General features: G+C 57.5%; 9 protein-coding genes across 9 annotated transcripts; 2 read left to right on the forward strand and 7 right to left on the reverse strand.

Moving 5' to 3' along the window:
* Positions 1–491: 491 nt before the first annotated feature.
* VTJ04DRAFT_4903 (uncharacterized protein) lies at positions 492–2,345 on the forward strand (the record flags this gene model as incomplete). Its single annotated transcript, XM_069362960.1, has 1 exon — positions 492–2,345. One exon carries the CDS (start codon positions 492–494, stop codon positions 2,343–2,345), a length of 1,854 nt encoding a protein of 617 aa, XP_069219854.1.
* Positions 2,346–2,380: 35 nt separating this feature from the next.
* Positions 2,381–3,380, reverse strand: VTJ04DRAFT_4904 (uncharacterized protein; the record flags this gene model as incomplete). Its single annotated transcript, XM_069362961.1, has 2 exons — positions 2,381–2,515; positions 3,222–3,380. The coding sequence occupies 2 exons, from the start codon at positions 3,378–3,380 to the stop codon at positions 2,381–2,383; spliced, it is 294 nt and encodes a 97-aa protein (XP_069219855.1).
* Positions 3,381–3,409: 29 nt separating this feature from the next.
* VTJ04DRAFT_4905 (uncharacterized protein) lies at positions 3,410–4,858 on the reverse strand (the record flags this gene model as incomplete). The annotated part of the gene is made up of 2 exons (XM_069362962.1): positions 3,410–4,591; positions 4,664–4,858. 2 exons carry the CDS (start codon positions 4,856–4,858, stop codon positions 3,410–3,412), a joined length of 1,377 nt encoding a protein of 458 aa, XP_069219856.1.
* A 70-nt stretch (positions 4,859–4,928) lies between these two features.
* On the reverse strand, positions 4,929–5,667 carry VTJ04DRAFT_4906 (uncharacterized protein; the record flags this gene model as incomplete). Its single annotated transcript, XM_069362963.1, has 3 exons — positions 4,929–4,957; positions 5,021–5,033; positions 5,275–5,667. The coding sequence occupies 3 exons, from the start codon at positions 5,665–5,667 to the stop codon at positions 4,929–4,931; spliced, it is 435 nt and encodes a 144-aa protein (XP_069219857.1).
* A 381-nt stretch (positions 5,668–6,048) lies between these two features.
* On the reverse strand, positions 6,049–7,128 carry VTJ04DRAFT_4907 (uncharacterized protein; the record flags this gene model as incomplete). Its single annotated transcript, XM_069362964.1, has 3 exons — positions 6,049–6,131; positions 6,221–6,863; positions 6,994–7,128. 3 exons carry the CDS (start codon positions 7,126–7,128, stop codon positions 6,049–6,051), a joined length of 861 nt encoding a protein of 286 aa, XP_069219858.1.
* A 396-nt stretch (positions 7,129–7,524) lies between these two features.
* On the reverse strand, positions 7,525–8,888 carry VTJ04DRAFT_4908 (uncharacterized protein; the record flags this gene model as incomplete). Its single annotated transcript, XM_069362965.1, has 3 exons — positions 7,525–7,902; positions 7,990–8,751; positions 8,841–8,888. 3 exons carry the CDS (start codon positions 8,886–8,888, stop codon positions 7,525–7,527), a joined length of 1,188 nt encoding a protein of 395 aa, XP_069219859.1.
* Positions 8,889–9,620: 732 nt separating this feature from the next.
* VTJ04DRAFT_4909 (uncharacterized protein) lies at positions 9,621–10,027 on the reverse strand (the record flags this gene model as incomplete). The annotated part of the gene is made up of 2 exons (XM_069362966.1): positions 9,621–9,710; positions 9,767–10,027. The coding sequence occupies 2 exons, from the start codon at positions 10,025–10,027 to the stop codon at positions 9,621–9,623; spliced, it is 351 nt and encodes a 116-aa protein (XP_069219860.1).
* A 33-nt stretch (positions 10,028–10,060) lies between these two features.
* VTJ04DRAFT_4910 (uncharacterized protein) lies at positions 10,061–11,445 on the reverse strand (the record flags this gene model as incomplete). The annotated part of the gene is made up of 4 exons (XM_069362968.1): positions 10,061–10,387; positions 10,453–10,695; positions 10,772–11,075; positions 11,216–11,445. 4 exons carry the CDS (start codon positions 11,443–11,445, stop codon positions 10,061–10,063), a joined length of 1,104 nt encoding a protein of 367 aa, XP_069219861.1.
* A 2,891-nt stretch (positions 11,446–14,336) lies between these two features.
* VTJ04DRAFT_4911 (uncharacterized protein) lies at positions 14,337–17,017 on the forward strand (the record flags this gene model as incomplete). The annotated part of the gene is made up of 4 exons (XM_069362969.1): positions 14,337–14,516; positions 14,587–14,765; positions 14,917–15,015; positions 15,136–17,017. 4 exons carry the CDS (start codon positions 14,337–14,339, stop codon positions 17,015–17,017), a joined length of 2,340 nt encoding a protein of 779 aa, XP_069219862.1.
* Between the last annotated feature and the right edge of the window lie 453 nt (positions 17,018–17,470).

The raw sequence follows: 17,470 nt of genomic DNA on the forward strand, positions 1-17,470 counted from the left end.
ATCTGCCATGATTGCCCTCGGGTTTCCTGAATACATACATAAACTGTCCTTCATCTTTAAAGTGTTGGATTTCTGTGTAATTGAATATCAAGTCGTGTGGAAGGTGAAAAGGTAGTCTGCAAGTCGAAACAAGTGAGGTTGGGTTCAATGACGTTCAAGGGTTCGAGTCCAAAGGCGAGCTCAACCCTGGAAATGTGGGGCACTGGGCCGGGATTTGGAAGAGCCCCACAAGGCTGCTTTCCAGGTTCTCGGCCCGTCCAGTCCTTCGCTCAGGTTCAGTGGGTCAAGCCTGAATCCCTGTCGTCTTTCCCTCCAAAGCCAAGGTCGGCACTTTTTGGGGTGTGGTGACTTTTTTTCGCTTCTGCTTCCACAACCACCGACGACACCTCCCGACACCGCGACGCGACTCCATCCCACCCACTCCTCTCCTCTCCTCCACCTCTTCCTCTTATCCCGTTCGCCCCCGGCACGACGCGCCGCAATTCACCACAATGGCGTCGACGGATTTCAGTGGGATGACAGTGGTCGAGCTGCGCCAGGAGCTCAAGAAACGGAATTTGTCGCAAGCCGGTAAAAAGGCAGACTTGGTCGATCGATTGGTCGCGTATGAGAATGAGAAGGAGAACGCCAAAGACGAGCACCCCTCCGAACCAATCGACGAACCAATCGACGAACCAATCGACGATAAAGAACTTGCCGATGATTCAGCAGCCGCCGACAAGAACGCATCAAGCGCCACCGCTGACAACAACTCCACCGACTCGAACCCCCCGGCCAAAGACGCGTCGGGAGAGATCAGTAACCCCATAGAGGCCGACGACTTGGCATCGGCGGACAAGCCCGCCACCGACGTGCCAGATGTTGCTCCCGAGGTTGTTAACGACGCCGCCAGTCGTAAGCGTCGCTCGCGTAGCCCGCCCCCCGAGAATGGAGTGTCTAGGAAACGCGCCCGCGCTGACGGCCACGCAACCTCCAACGACGCCGGCCAAACCGAAATCCAGCCGCTGTCAGACCGCGATAGGGAGCCTTCACCGCAGGCCACCGCCAAGGAAGACGTGACTGCGGGTCGCGCATCTAACGGCAAGTATGAAGACGACTACGACCGCAGTCGCGAACCTACCCCGCCACATCGAGAGCAGCCCACCGAGCGCTCTGATGAGCCGATGCCTGACTACGACCGACATGTTGCGCCTGCCCAGCACCCAGCCACGCCGGCCCTCTACATCAAGAACTTCATGCGACCGCTTCGGGAGAACCAATTGCGAGACTATCTGATCGACCTCGCTGCACCTTCCGGCGCCGCTCCGGATCCTGACTGCATCGTTGACTTTTACTTGGACCAGATCCGCACTCACGCTTTTGTGAGGTTCACCAGCACCTCGGCAGCCTCGCGCGTCAGGTCAGCTCTGCACGGTACGGTTTGGCCCAATGAGCGCAACCGGAAGGAGCTCTGGGTCGATTTCATCCCCGAAGACAAGGTCGCCGACTGGATCGACCGCGAGCAGGCTGAGGGCGGTCGCGGTTCTTCCGCTCGTTGGGAAGTTATCTACGAACCGGATGACAATGGCGATATCGTTGCCCGCTTGGTCAATGCTGAGGCGGAACCTGTGCGCCGCAACTCAACCCGCCAACCCGCGGCAGCTCCCCCGCCCCCGCCTCCTTCTGGCGGCCCTGCGCGCCCCGCGCCAACAGGTGTTGAAGGTGCGCCTTCAGGCCCACGCGGTCGCGGGACAAACCACTACCGCCAGGCGCCGGCGGCATCCTATGACGCGCCCCCCGCCGACTCCTACGAGCCCCAGCCCGAACCCGGCCGTCGCCGCCGTCGCCGCGCTGACGGTGAGCCTCGCACGACCCGCGCCCACCCTCCCATCCACTACCGGCCCGTCTCGGAGGAAGTCGCCCAGCGCCGCCTCGCCAACATGAACGCCTACATCACCAAGGACCGCCACCGTGACCTGGGCCGACCGGAGGACATCAACCGCTACACGTTCGAGAACGGCGAGGATTTCGTCGACCGCGGTAAGGAAGCGTTCGTCGGCATCCGTCCGCCGCATCGTGAGCGCGAGCGTCGCAGGCTGGGCATCGGTCGTGGTCCGGGTGGTGGTGGCGGCGCGGCTCCGCCTCCTCCGCCCCGCCGTCGGTCGCAATCCCCTCCCCGTAGAGGCCGCGATGATAACGGCTACGACAGGTACCGTGACAGGGATGATCGCGACCGGGATCGCGACCGCTATCGGGACGATGTGCCGCGCTCCCGTCTCGACGGCCAGCCCCTCCCCACATACACCGGAGGTGGTGGAGGTGGTGGTCGGTCAGGTCGCCGCGGCGGCAGGAGAGATCGCTATTAGGAGTGGTGACCATGACAGGGGGTCCAAATGGCTAGCTAGCTCGAGGGCTGTGGCTGGCTGCCGTTACAGCTGCCTGAGGTGAGGGATGGATGGACGGAAGGATTGTCCTGGGAGAGCGCCTCATCTTGGCTGCTCCTGCGACTTACTTCATGGGAGAGCTGGAGTAGAGGCTAATAGATGGAGGGTTGGGGAAATGATGGACCCAAGGAGGTTCATACCTAACCACCATGAGCTTTCTTTCATGGGATGAATGGAGCATTTGGGAGCCGGATGTGGGACGAAAATAGGCGGCGACCAAGAAATGTCAGCATATAAAGATGTATGTATTCTCGTACAATGAAGGGATGGAGGGAGAAAGGATGGGAACGGGTTGGGTTGTTTCCTTTTTGCTTGCCTCTCTTCCTTGGGCATGAGCAACAGGAGAGAGAAGGAGAAAAGCGAAGGCCAGAGACTAGTACCTAGCGAAGTGACAATACGTAGTGTATGCATCTGTACGTGTGGGCCTTTGTCTGTATACACACCCTTTCGTTGATAACCCAGTTGAGAAGAGCTGATTGCATCTGATCTTGTCTTTCTGTGCTGAGTTGGGACGTGTGAATGGGATGAAACAAGCAGTCATATGCAGAGCCAAGCGGAGCCTCATCTCTCGATTCTCGAAATGCCGAAATTCCTCAACAATTAAGGGGGAGCAGCTCACAAATCATACTTCACGTGTGAGACGGATCGATCATGAAAACTTGGCGACAATCACAAACCACATCGGCCAATGTCACAGTCGTTATGGCCCAGTAGCAATTTCATCGGGAAACAGGCAACAAATCGCTTTTAGAACCTGTCCGAACTAAGGAAAAGAGGCCGTCGACATTTTCAACCGACGTTCGCAGTAGTTATTTGCCAGGTAAATTCCCGGCCCCCAAAACTTCCTCCGTAACTCCCGAAACGCAGATATCCCCAGCAAATGGCACCCAAGTGACAAAGGCCAACAATGAAAACTCCACAAGAATTAACCAAACAGAACCAGAACCAGAACCGCATGCCCACCTCGGGGAAGAACCTTACACCCATCAGGCATTGGCGGCCAGGGGGGAGGGCTCAACACCGACACGCTCCTTGCTGAGGATGTCGAGCATGAGCTGTGTCGGGCGGTTGTCGCGGTACACCTTGGCGTTGCTCTTGTACAGGGCAACGTTCTCCAGGTACTTGTCGAAGAGGTAGGCGCTGTCCATCGGCCCGCCCTTGGCCTCGGGGTGGAACTGGGTCGAGAAGATGGGGCGGCTCTTGTGGATCATGCCCTCGTTGCTGCCATCGTTCAGGTTGACAAAGTATTCCTTGAACTCGCTGGGGAGGGTGCTGGCGTCGACAGCGTAGCCGTGGTTCTGGCTCGTGATGTGGCACTGGCCCGTGGTGAGGTCCAAGGCGGGGATGTTGTGGGCACGGTTGCCGTACTTGAGCTTGATGGTCCTGGCACCGACGGCAAGGGCCAGCAACTGGTGGCCAAGGCAAATGCCCATGATGGGAACATTCGAAGTTTCCATCAGACGGCCGAGGTTGTAGACAGTCTCCTGGCAGTGGGTCGGGTCGCCAGGGCCGTTGGAAATGAAGACGCCATCAAAGCTGTCGGCAACCTTGTGGATCGGGAAGTCATAGGGGAACACGGTGACCGACGCCCCACGGCTGACCAGGCTGCGCAGGATGTTCTCCTTGACACCGCAGTCAATCAGGGCAATGTGGAAGGTGGCATTGGGATTGTTGACGACGAAGGGCGCCTTGGTGCTGACGCGCTTGACCAGGTTGATAGCACCAGGGTCGATGTAGCCCTCGTCCTCATCGGCGTCATACTCGTCGCCAATGGTGATCCTGGCGAGCGAGGAACCCTGCTCGCGCAGGTAGGTGACGATGGCGCGGGTATCAACGCCCGAGATGGCGGGCACGCCCTCACGGGCGCACCACTCGCCCAGGCTCTCGACGGCGGTCCAATGGCTGTACTTCTCAGCCACATCGGCAACCACAATGCCGGCGCACTGGATGTGAGGCGACTCGAAGTACTTGAGCAGGTTATACTCGTCGCGCTCATTCGAGGGGACACCATAGTTGCCGATCAGGGGCTGGGTAAAGACCAAGATTTGACCGCGGTACGAGGGATCCGTCATGGACTCGGGATAGCCCACGAGCGAGGTGGTGAAGACAGCTTCACCCGAGATGTTCGAGTTGGCACCAAAGGCAGTGCCGTGGAACACGGGACCGTCCTATATAGTGAGAGAGAGAGGGAGCGTCAGCAGGCATGGCCGGACCAAACAGGCAGGGTGTGTCCAACATACTCGGATGGTGAAGGTGGCATCCATGCCAGACGCGGCAGCCGTAGCCCTGGTGTTCTTCAGGGGCATGGCGCGGCCCTTGCTGCCGTCGACGACAAGCCTGCTCGCCAGGCGAACCTGGGTCGAGAGACGGAGCGGAGCCCTGCGGGCAGCATGGCCCAAGGTAGTAGGGACGCGGGCGGCGAACGAGGAGAACATGTCGTTCCGTAGGTGGTGGTGAATGCGCAAAGGCAAAGAAGGGAAGGTCTAGTATAAAGAGAGAAGGGCCTTAAGCTGCCAGGGCTTTCCAGAGATGGTCTATTACTGGTGTTAGTGGGTGGCGGTGTGGCCAGAGTCTGGGTAGGCGTTGGGTGCACGAACCTGAGAAGTAGTCCTAAAGCGCCAGCACATTAGCACCGATCCACGGAGTTGTCGCTCGCAGGGGAAGGAAAAAGTGAAAAAAGGAGGTAGTAAACAAGTCAATGGACATGTGGAAGAAAAAAAACTGGCAACCATGCGAACCCAAGCAGCCGGCTTCGGCAGGGGGTTGAACATCGGACACCAGGAGGGCGTGGGTAGTGGGGTTGAGTAACAGGCACGAGACAATCCGAGACGGGACGACATGCAAAACTTACTTGAGAAGTAAAGATCGAGATGCGACCTTTCATCAGCACGGCTTTGAAAACGGCGAACTCAGAAGGATGTTGGAGGAGCCGACAAGCGGTCCGGGAATTGGGGGAAGTGGTGTTGGTTGTCTGGGTTGTGTCGTGAGGGTCTGTTGTGGGTGAAGATCGAGGTTGTTGGGAGATCTGTGACTCGAACAGACAGAAGAGACGAGAAGAGGGCGGCGAGGCGGGAGAAGAAATGCCAGAAAAAAATGAGCCGGCCTTTGTCAGTGTCAAGCCCCACCCGATTTTTTTCCTGCAGTCGGGGGCAATTGGTTCAGCCGTCATTGGCCAGGGACCCGCCAGGGCAGAGGTCCGAAAAACGGGAAGCCCGACGGAGGGAGGAGCAGCGGACAGCACCATGCTGAATCGGGGCGACAGAGGTGAATCTTGCCAAATCTTGATTGCGGCTTCGGACCCGCTTCGGGCAACCCGGAGCCTGCCGGTGACGGACTCGACACGTGCCACTCATAACTTGGGACCACACAGCCTCGACGACTTGACAACGGCCGAGTCAGTGGTGTGGGTTTGTTGCCTTTCCAGACTCAGATCCGATCTATCCTTATCTCTGCGACCCCCAATGCCTCGACTCAATGAATCAATGACATCAAAAGCTGGGCTCACTTCAACATGACACTCAGATGGCGACGTGCTTGGACGGAGAAGGACGCAGACCTGCCGGCTCTATTTGAAACAGGGGATGATTTGTAACCCATAGAACATACAATAGTACATGGCACGCGCCTAGATGGCGCCGAGCTCCTTGAGCTTGGAAATAAGCCCGTCCACGTCCTCGACCTTGCCGCCGCCTTGCCTTGCCGGTGGTTCTGGAGAGCATGTGTGTCAGCAAGTGAATGCCCAGATCGGGGACTTGCAATGCCTCCATGATTCTGGAGTAGTATCTGGGGATGCTCACCCGTCACCTTGAGCACCTTGAGCCTCTTGTCGTTCATAATGCCAAAGTCGGCCAGCGTCTTCTTCTCCAGCGGCTTCTTCTTGGCCTTCATGATGTTGGGCAGGCTGGCGTAGCGGGGCTCGTTGAGCCGCAAATCGGTAGTGATGACCATGGGGAGCTTCGCACGGAGCGTCTCGACGCCGCCGTCCACCTCACGCGTCACCGTGACCGAATCCCCCTCGCCAAACTCGATCTTGCTCGCCTGCGTCGCCTGCGGCCACCGCAGCAGGCCGGCCAGCATCTGGCCCGTCTGGCCCGCGTCGTCGTCGATGCTCTGCTTGCCCAGGATGACGAGGTTGCTGCGCTCCTTCTCGACGGCCGCCTTGAGCAGCTTGGCCACCGTCAGCGGCTCCAGGTCCTCGCCCTCCTTGACCTCCACGTGGATCGCCCGGTCCGCGCCCATCGCCATGGCGGTGCGCAGCACGTCCTGCGCCTTGGTCGGTCCCGCGCTCAGCACGCAAATGTCCTCAACGCCTCCCGGGGCCGACTTCTTCTCGCGGATCCGCACGCTCTCCTCCACCGACAGCTCGTCGAACGGGTTCATGCTGTGCTTGACGCCAGCCGTCTCGACGCCCGTCTGGGTCTTGTTGACACGCGGCTTGACCTGTTTGTCGCCATGCCGGCGTCAGCACAAAACCCTCGATGCTAGACAGTGCAACGCCGGGTAGTGGTGGAATTGGTGTCACTCCCATCCTTCCCCTCCGTGTGACGTGAGGAGTGCGAGCACAACTTACCGCATAGTCAATCACCCGCTTGACGGGTACCAGTATCCGTAGCGCTGACATGGCGGGGTCTGGGGTCCGGGGGAGATCAATGGGGTTGCGGAAGATAACGTCGAGGTTGAGCAAAGAAAGCGAATCCAAGTTCATCTTCCCTCGCAAATCCGCGGCGGCACTGTCGATTGTCGTGGGGCCCGGCTAGTGCCGATGCCAACCTCGGCCAAGCGGCAGGACGGAGTCGCCACATCAACCCCTAACCCTCTGACTCCATCCTCACCAATGTGACAACCACGGGAGTACAGCATCTCAAGACTAACAAAACACATGATATCTGTGGTGTCAACATAATGTAATCAGGAAAAGCGAGACCGGCTCTCGCCATGTTGTGCAAAATGAAGCCCCAATCATGTGAAAGAGAACCTTCTCTATGATCATGTCAACATAACCAAGCCAGAACCCCTAATACTCTCCCCTTATAGCCTCGGACCACACATCTAATCACTTCCACCACATTAACCAGCACAACCTCCCCTATTCAACTCTCCATCACCAATCATCCCACTCATCCTTCGCGTTCGCACTCGACTGTGCCCCCGCCCCGGCCCCGGACGTCGTCCCAGCACCCCCTGGCCTGCTGCTACTCCCGCCCTTGCCCATGGCCAACGACCCGATCGAGGTGCCCGACTTCTTCCTCTGGTCTGCGGCAGCGGCAAACTCGTCCCAGAACGCCCGCTTGCTCTCGTCAAAGTTGCTGCTGCTGCTGCTCGAGTTGACGGCGCGGTAGCCGCCGGCCGGCGGACCCTCGACGAAGCGGGTGAGCCCTTCCTGCGCCTGGCGGGCGCCGGCTTGCGCGGTGCGCGCGGCGGTGGTGGCGGCGGTGACTGCGACATTGCGGGCTTGGGCCGCGATGTCGGATTCTGCGATCTGTGGGTTGGGAGATCAGGTTAGTTAGGTTCGCTCGTAGATTGTAAATCTCTACCGTCGTGGCATCAGGAACCAGGCAAAACATACCGTCTTCGCAGTAGGCTGAATAAACCCCTCGTTGACCGTCTTCGCCGTCTTGGTCACCGTCGACGCAAACCAGCCGAACCCCTTTGCAAGCGCACCGACTGGGTCCTTTGAGAGATCCTCAAGCCCCGGCAGAGCAGGCTCGTCCCTCTGCGGCCGCGGCGCCGAGTTTCCAAACCCTTGGTACCGCCCGCCCTGGCTCGGAGGCAGGTCGTCGGGCCGCTGCGCATTCCTCTCGCCCAGCTTAGCAAAGTAATCCACATCCACCTTGATCTTGCCCCCTTGTTGCGGCGTCGCGCTCCCGCTCCCACCACTCAGCGGCGTCCCTGACCGTGACGACGTATTCCTCTGTTGTTGTTGCTGCTGTTGCTGCTGTCTCCTGGCCTTGGCCTCTCCAGGCACATACTCCCGCCCTTCAATCTTGCAGGTCAACCTCTCCTTCCACTCCTCACCAACCTCGCCGCCGTACCGCTCCGCAATGGTCGCATCATCCCACGTCAACCCCTTGGCCTTGGTGTCCTCATGTTCCTCAAAGAAGCGGCGCCAGTTCTCGTTGCCGCCGAGGCGCATGCGCTCGAGCTCGGCTGGCTTGAAGGCGTCCATGGAGATGGAGCGCACAAAGGAGATGTGCACGCCCAGGCCGCGGTGCACGCCGGCACACGACAGACAGATGAAGATGCCGAATTTCGGGGACGCCCATTGCGGCGATGGCGCTCCGCAGTCGCAGCAGATATTGTTTTTGGCCTCAGATTGGATCGCGACGAGCTGTAGATGCGCGGAGGGCGCTCGGTCAGCAAAGCGCACTCTTTTTACAAGTCGTTTAGACCAGACTCAGAGCAACACGCGACACCTACCTTCGCCCGTGTCTCGGGGTCAACCTCCCACATCCCCTTGGATGCCATTTTGCTCACTGATTAAGTTGTGCGAGGTGGACTGAGTTGTGTGTCGAGCCAATCCGGCTCGTCCGTAAAAACGAGGTCGGGGCGGCGATGCGAAAAGAAGGCGGTTGGCCGGCCGAGTGCCGCTCCGTATTCTCGATGGACGGCTGGGTGGATGACTCGAGGTTGGATGGTCGCGCTGGCGCACAACAAAGCCGGGGTTCCTTCAAAGTAGCAATGGTCCAATCCGACTTGCAGATGTTACATATGCGCCTCTGACCGCCGTTTGGCCACTCGTTTCGTTTGGCAAAGGACCTATGGAGCAGAGCAGCCGAAAGGCGCGGTGCTGGGGAAAATCAAGGGGGGGTTATCGCAATGGGGACAGGTTGGTGGCTCTGGACTCTCGTTGGGCGGGGCGCATCAGAGGTGCAGGGGTCTGACGAGCAACCAGGGGAACAAGAGAGCCCCATCCCAAGATCTGAGACAGGAGAAGTTGGCCAATGAACCCAGTGCCACATGTCTGGATGAACACTAGACACACAATCCAACCCGACCGACCAGCAACCAGGAGCATCACCAAGCCCACGGCTGCAGGACACATTCACACATATCACACGGCCGCCCACGTGCACGCACACACACAAATCGCTAGTGTAATGGGACACCAAAAAATATTGGCCAGCATACCGCCGAGCCTGCGAATCGTCATATTCAATCATGCCGTTGCCCGACCCCTTGGTAACTCTCATGGAATCTCTAGTGTACACACACATAGGTAAACCGCAGGACGGCGACAAGGCCAAAGAAAGCTAGGTCGTAAGTCATGGAAATATTAGAGGATAATGTCTGCAAGAGAAACGGCGATGTGGATCAAGTTCTCCCAGACTCTACCCACCATGTACCGTTTTGAAAGCCCTGTGCCAGATTCCAGGACGCCACGAGAACCCATCCCTCCATCCACTCATGAGATGGTTTTTCGTGAAATATCCGTCTAGCCCTTGGCAACTGGAAGAAAAAAAAAACCATCCACCCATTTCCCAGTCATAAGAAGATGCACCTGTCATATCATAAAGTAGTACATGAGAACATGGACCTAGCCGAATTGAATCGAAGTGAACTAGTGGTGCAACGGCATCTTGTTGATTGACGTATGCTGCATCCATAGTATGCCCGTCTCAAATGAAACGGAGCATCATCTAAGCGGTGGCCGCAGCGGGAGCCTCAGCCTGCTGAGTACCATTGGTGGTCTGAGTCGCCTCAGCGGAAGCCTGGACGTTGTCATCTGTTTTGTCCGGGCTGTCGATGGCCACCTTGACAGCGATCTCGCGACCCTCAATGACCTTGCCGTTCATCTCGGCAACCGCCTTCTGCTGGAGTTCCTCCGAGGCCAGGGTAACGAAGCCGAAGCCACGGCCCTTGCGGGGCTCACCACGAGCTTGCAGTTTCTTGATCATGAAGCGGGGAATAGGACGAAGGGCGATCTTGGCGGACACGGGCTGGTAGGCGGAGAAGAGCTCCTTCAGCTGGGAGGGGGTTAGCACACGAACCGTCACCAAACAGCCTAAGAGAATTGAAATGGTCTACCAACCTTGTCCTCGGTCAGGTCATACGGGAGGTTAGCGACCATGACCTTCGTCTTGGACGGGATACCGTCGGCAGGGGGACCACGCTCCCGACGCTCCCGGGGACGAGGCTGAGGCTTGCTAGGCTTGGCATCCTTGTTCTCCTTGGTGGCCTCGTTCGTAACGTCCTTGAGGGCCTCGGGTTGGGCCTTCTCGGCAGCCGGGGCGGCGTTCTCGGCGGGGGCAGCGCCCTCCTCCTTCTTCTCCTCCTGGAACCACGTCAGTATCCATGTGCGTTGTGGACCACGACAGTTCCTGAAGAGCTCGTTGGCGGGGATGACTTACACCGCCGGTGGCGGCGGCACGGCCGCCACGGGCACGACCACCACGACCACGGCCAGCCCGGCCGCGGCCACGAGTGGACTGACGACGGCGGGTACCCTCGGCACCACCCTCAGCATTGGCACCCTCGCCCTTGTCGTTCGGCTCCGGCTTGCGGGCGAGCTGGACGGACACCTTACGCTCGAGGATCTCCTTGCCGGAGAGCTCGGCGATGGCGCGCTCGGCCTCGCTGGGAGTCGAGAGGTCGACAAAGGCATAGCCAACAGGGCGGTCGGTGCGAGGGTTCTTTGGGATTGACACGGACTCACTGGATGCAGAAAGCCGCATGGTTAGTTTTGATGGTCAAATACATAAGGCGGTGAAGGCGGTGACGACAGCATGACGGCAGACTGGGACATGCGACGCATTCATGGTGTCGATGTTAAGAAAGGCTGGATGACAACTTACACAAGGTAGCCCTTGAAGAAGTCCTTCAACTCCCCCTCGGTTGTCGCATATGCCAGGTTGCCGATGTACAGGCGGCGACCTTCGGCGGCACTGGCAAGGACAGCGTCGTTGTTGGCGGGCTTGTCCTCGGCCTTGCCAGAGATTGAGGTGTTGGCCAGAGCGTTGGTAACGTCATTGACAGCAGCGGTGGCGCTGGCGTCAGCGACTTTCTCCACGGTGTTGGCGGACATGTTGATGGCTGTGGTTGATGGAGAGTCGGTCACGGAGGTATTGACGTGTGGTGTTGGGGAACTCGTTCGTGCGGTGTGGCGGAGAAAGACACCAAGCGTCGATGGTTTGAACGGACGAGTGTGGGTTGAACTCTGGTGAGGGGGAGTGTTAACAGGGTAGCTTCGTGCCCTAGAGAAAATTGACGGTGGTGGTGAGAGGTTGAAGGAAGCTGTTTGGATCGATCCTTGGAAGTTGACGTGGAGAGGGAAGAAGGGGGAAGAAAGTGGGTTGAGGCGGGCCAGCGAGCCAGAACCTCAAATATTTTTTTTGGGTCTGCCGCCCTTTGGGCACTTCAGACGGAAGGCAGCACCAGGCGGGGATACGTACCGCCCCAGCCTGCTCCAGCCTGGAAGGGCGCCGCACAAGGATTGGGCAGTCGCGTGCTGGGGATGTTGGGCACGGGCGGCGATTGGGTGGGGCAGGGACTAGGGAGGGTGCTAGGGGAAGGCACTTGGGGTGTCACAAGAGCCCGTCAGAATGTTTGCCCATCGCCAGGTCATCAACCGTTGAAACGATGCCTCACTGGGATGAAACAATACAGACCGCAGGACCCTTGAGGCCGACTGCACGACGATGGCAAGAAAGAAAGTTGGGCGAAATCGATAACATACCTGGATGAGTGTCTTGTGTTGTCCCGTCTTGGGGATGATGGGAGGGTGGTGATGTTCGTGGACGGACTTGGAATGCTGTTGAGGTTGGTTCTTGGCGAGATCGGAAGTCGGAGTAGATGTGGCTGAAGTAATGGAAACCGAGAGTTTGAAAGTGGAAGTTTCTCGCTCTGTTGTCGAACGAGTTCCAGGTTCTTTCCTGTTGAAGTTTCTAAACCTGCCACTCTTAGGTAAGAAATGTTCCTGGTATTGAAACTTTGGAAGGCGCTTTGTTCAGGATCGCAGAGAGAATGAAGGAAAGCCAAAGTCGCACAATAGCTCAATCAGGCAAAGTTCCAGGTTTATACCACCGTACCTGACATACCACTGTCCCCGGTGTTAGCTGAAGATGATCTGTGATGGCTGGCGAGCTTCGTGGCTTTAAGCCAGCCAACGCTGTGACGGATAGGTAACCCAAGTCTCTCCGGCTTTTCTTGACCAAGGCTCCGGCATGCTTGTCGCCAGCTTGTGTTGGCCTGAACTTTCAGAAGCGTCAAACATCAGACTATCCAAGCACATGACTGCACGCTCCTCAGGAAATTGTGCCTGTCAACACCAGTTCAGGGTGCTCCCTAGTTGGAAGGACCTGCTGGCAAAACATCAGTCAGCAAGGTCTTTGGCTTCACAATTCTATGCTTTGGTCTTTTGTCCGTATGTACATATGTCCAAAATGCCCGCCCAGATCTGCCATCAAATGTCTCGGGAATCGCGTCCCTGCTTAGGTCTCTTTGTCTTTGTATGTATGTACAAGATGCCTGATTCGTGCTCAGACGACTCACCGCCCACGTCATTCACATCCACTAGGGTCCCCATTCCAGCTACTACGTCGATAGTCTGACCATGATGAAGCCAGGAGCCTGGGCTATTTCAACCACAGGGATCGAAACCAACGAAACCAACAAGAGGCACAAACGCAGACCCAGCCTTACAGAGTGGTTGGTCGCAACCTACCTGATCAACTTCAGCCCGCTAAGTCAAAAGGTTGTGGTTTGGGGAGTCTGAAGGCCGTGCATGTTTTTCTCCACAGGGGCCTCCACACCAGCGAGAGATCCGGAGTTCCACGATGTTCTCATACTTCGAACCGTGGAGTCATAGGGAAAGATGGGTCACGGCTCCACTTTGTCGTTGGCTGAGGTACAGACAATATTGCCACGTATGTTTCGAACTTGGGCGCCATGTCCGTGGCGTGAGGTCCAGCAGAGTGGCAAGAAGCAACAAACTGGAGCATCAGGTCACTCTTTGCGCTGCTGGCAGATTGTAGAGACATCCGTATAAGAGGACATGACAAACAAGGACCAGTTATGGTCATGACCAAAGCTGGAGTCATAGAATCTACGTTGTCAACCTTGTCCCTCTTAATGCGGCTCAAGTCCAGTACCCCAGTACCCCGGGATCACCAAAGCCGCATATCAAGACAAGCATGTGACTGTGGACTGCCGGCTAATGTTAGAGGCATGGGAGAGCAGAGATTCCGTTGCATATCCCTCAATGAGTTGAAGCACTTTGGACTCCATAGATTATTGGCCTTTCCAGAGCATATGGGTTACCTTACCAAGGCCGTCAAACTTAACTGCTTGAGATAGTCGCTTTGCATGTTGAAGGACTTTTTAGGTTCCAGGTTCTGATGGCATCACACATTGATCGAAATCTCCTGGAACCCGAACCCTAAACTTGGAGCAACATGACAACCACTCCGGAATGACTAATCAATCTCCGGCCGGCGGCCGGTCTGGCTCGGCCCACTCTTCACCACAAGGCGGCACCGGAGATCTGCAAGACGCGGGTGGCAGGCGGGAGAGTCACCAACACGCCGGTCCCAGTCCGGAGATTCTCTTCATCCTTGGCAGCAAAGACCTCAGACAAAAAGAAAACAGAAACCCAAACAATGACGACCCCGGATAGAACTTTCACCATCCGCCGATTGTCGTGAACAGACAGGGAGTTAGTCTCAAACTGAGAAAAATCTCCCTCCTTACACTGGAAATCGCCACTCGTCGCTCTTTATCAGCAGTCATTGGGTTTCAGCCTCGCCCTATAAGTTCTGTCTGCAAAGTCGAAGAGCTTCCAGGTTACAACCAAAGCATCTCACATCACCCTTCGTTGTCAGGTTTAAGCCAACCTGGACAACAAAACGGCACGCATTATTAAGGGGTGTGACCAACACGACTGTAACTGTCCGGTATCATTAACTACCATATACCAAGATGGGCACTGTGGAAGAGAAAAGTCCGTGGACACAGCCCGCAGTGATCCCAGGCCGGACCATGGTTGTGTTGTATGGGAGTGAGACCGGGAACGCGGAGGAGATTGCAAAAGAGATCGGCGACCTAGCTGAGCGGTTGCACTTCCAGACATCGGTGGGAGAGATGGATAGCTTCAAGCTGGTGCGTTTGCCCCTGAAACATGGACGACTCGCTTGAATTTGGTCCGTCATCTAATATACGTCCATCGTAGGCAGATGTTGTCCGCTCATCGCTGGCTGTCTTCGTCACGTCCACCACTGGTCAGGGGGATATGCCCAAGAACACAACCAAGTTCTGGAAAAACCTGCGCCGAGAGAAGCTCAACAATACCAACTGCTTGGGCTCAGTTAGGTTTACCATCTTTGGTCTCGGCGACAGCTCATATCTAAAGTATGTCGCGAAAACTCGCAGTCTTTGCGGACTTGAGGACCTTTCACCTGATCCAAACCTTCCGCCAGGTTCCGCCAGGTTCATCTTCTGGCATGCTCTGCCGGTCTGATTCTGTGATCCCACACTAACCACATTACCATCTTCTCCCCAGATTCAACTGGGCGGCGAGGAAACTACAAGCAAGACTCCTGCAGCTTGGAGCAACCGAGTTCTTTAAGGCTGGAGAAGGAGACGAGCGACACGACAACGGGTAAGTCCAAAAGCCACATCGATTCTCCGTTCTATTTTCCCAGGCCGACCGCCGACCTCTGCCGGTTTCCGCTATCCCCGGTCGACGACGGGGTGCTGACATTTTAATCCCATGGAGCAGCATTGATAGCATTTATTTCCCGTGGTTCGAGGAGCTTAAGAAGACTCTAATATCCGACTTCCCTCTTCCCGACCACATCCAACCTATTCCCGAAGACTTCCAGCTCCCTCCCAAATATCCCCTCGAGATTCTCCCAGACATGGAGCCCCGTACCATGTCTTCTGGCGGCAAGCCTGAGGAGGCACCCGGAGGAAAGCCTGAGGAGACTCTCTCCGAGGAGGAGCGTAAGTACCGCGAAAAGCAGTTCGACCGCGCCGAGATATCGCATGTCGATCCCAGTTTCCACCCTCCCGCGGTCATGAAGGTTGCGGAGTGGACTCGGCGGCACGAACCTGAATTCCCTGCCGAACGGGCCAGGGCCGACCACCGTTGGGAACAGGACCATCCGAGAGAATTTTGGCTCCTGGACAAGGGAAACATTCTCAAGGATGACCCCGAGAAATACCGCCTGCAGCGGGCGCATCTCGTTGACTTTCCTGACCCGGAACGCTGCCCGCCCGCCATTGCTCTCCCTGTTCCAAACATGGTGCAGGTCCGCGTCGTTGAGAACAGCAGAGTGACGCCTCCGGACCACTGGCAGGATGTGCGCTTCATCGCACTGCAGGCTCCCGCCATGCAGAAAGAGTTTGTCGAGGCACTGAAGCTCAATCTTGGGAGCATGACGCTCTCAATCTACCCCATGAACTACCCAGAAGACGTGGAGGAGCTCATCAGTCTGATGGGTTGGGAAGAGTATGCCGACAAGCCTCTGCGTCGCCCATACCACCGCCCCAAGAACCTCTATCTGGTGCATAATGACCCCACGCTTCGAGAGCTCTTGACGCACAACCTGGACATTACAGCCGTCCCGAAGCGCAGCTTCATTCGGGAGTTGACCTGGATGACCAACAATGAGAGGGAAAAGGAGCGGCTCAAAGAGCTCATTAAATCCGGCCAACAACAGGAACTCTACGACTACACCAGCCGTCCTCGCCGGACCATCATCGAGATGCTTCGGGACTTCCCCAATGTCAAGATCCCCTTTCAGCGAGTCCTCGACCTGTTCCCAATCATCCGCCCTCGCGAATTCAGCGTCGCCAATGGAACTCTGGAAGCCGTCACCGACGACAAGGGCAACCCGTGCGTCATCTTGGAGATCCTCGCGGCGCTGGTCGAGTACAAGACCATCATCCGCAAGCCTCGCCAGGGTCTCTGCTCGCGCTATCTCAAGACCCTGCGCGTCGGCACCGAAATCTCGGTGCAGATTAACCGCAGCACCTCTCCCAACCTTCACACGCACCCCATGTACGCCCAGCGGCCCATGATCGCCATCGCGACGGGCACCGGCATTGCCCCGATCCGCGCCATGCTCCAGCGCCGCCGCGACATCTGCCTCCGCGACCGCCCCGCCCCAACGCTGCTCTTCTTCGGCTGCCGCAACCGCGCCGCCGACTTCTACTTTGAGCACGAATGGGCCCAGGACCGCTACCGCAACTGGCTCACCGTCTACCCGGCCTTTTCGCGCGATGGCATCGAGCCAGACAGGGACGCCACCGTCTCCGCAACGAGCGCCGCCAGCCCCCTGCCCGTTCCCATGGCCCAGGCCGCCGGCGACCTCTCCATCGGCCTGTCCGCCATCTACGCCGGCGCCATGCCGTCGTACGACGTCCACAAGAACTACGTCCAGCACCTCATCCGCAAGCACGGCCGCGAGGTCGCCGCGCTGCTCGCCCAGAGGAACGCCTACATCTGCGTCTGCGGCAACGCGGGGCGCATGCCCCTCTCGGTGCGCGCCGCGCTGATGGACGTCCTGGTGAAGTGGGAGGTGGTGAAGAACGTCGAGGAGGCGGAGAAGTGGTTGGGGAACCCGGCGAATGTGACGTACTGGCAGGAGTGTTGGTAAAGACGGGGAAGGGAGGATCGATGGGACATGCTGATGGCTTTCCCTGCCGCCTGGTCAGGTGCGGGGCCAGGTGTCCTAGTGTTACTGCTGGGAGGATGGCGGCATGGGGGACACAGCTGGTGTATGGAGAGGAGAGATAAGCCCAGGTGAAATGGTCATTTTCTCGAGGACAGATGGGATGGCGTTGCCTTTGTCTGACATCAGGTGGGTGGATGATTCGTTGCTTGGCTGCGTTGAGATTCAGAGATCTTCGAGATCACGCATGGATGGGATTCTCACGAGGGGAGAGAAAGAGAGCATTGAGGCATATGCCAGGTTAGGTAGGGCCTTTCAGGTCGATGATGAGTGCCGTCGAAGACATCACTGCGCCATTCAGAAATAATACCTACCCCGGGATTGCCATTAAATCTTGGACTGATGAGAGCGAACTAATGTCTCGTATTCCTTTCATCT

This window comes from Mycothermus thermophilus (genome assembly GCF_041956435.1).
Source record: "Mycothermus thermophilus strain CBS 625.91 unplaced genomic scaffold VTJ04scaffold_3, whole genome shotgun sequence".
In the NCBI taxonomy this organism is placed as follows: domain Eukaryota; kingdom Fungi; phylum Ascomycota; class Sordariomycetes; order Sordariales; family Chaetomiaceae; genus Mycothermus; species Mycothermus thermophilus.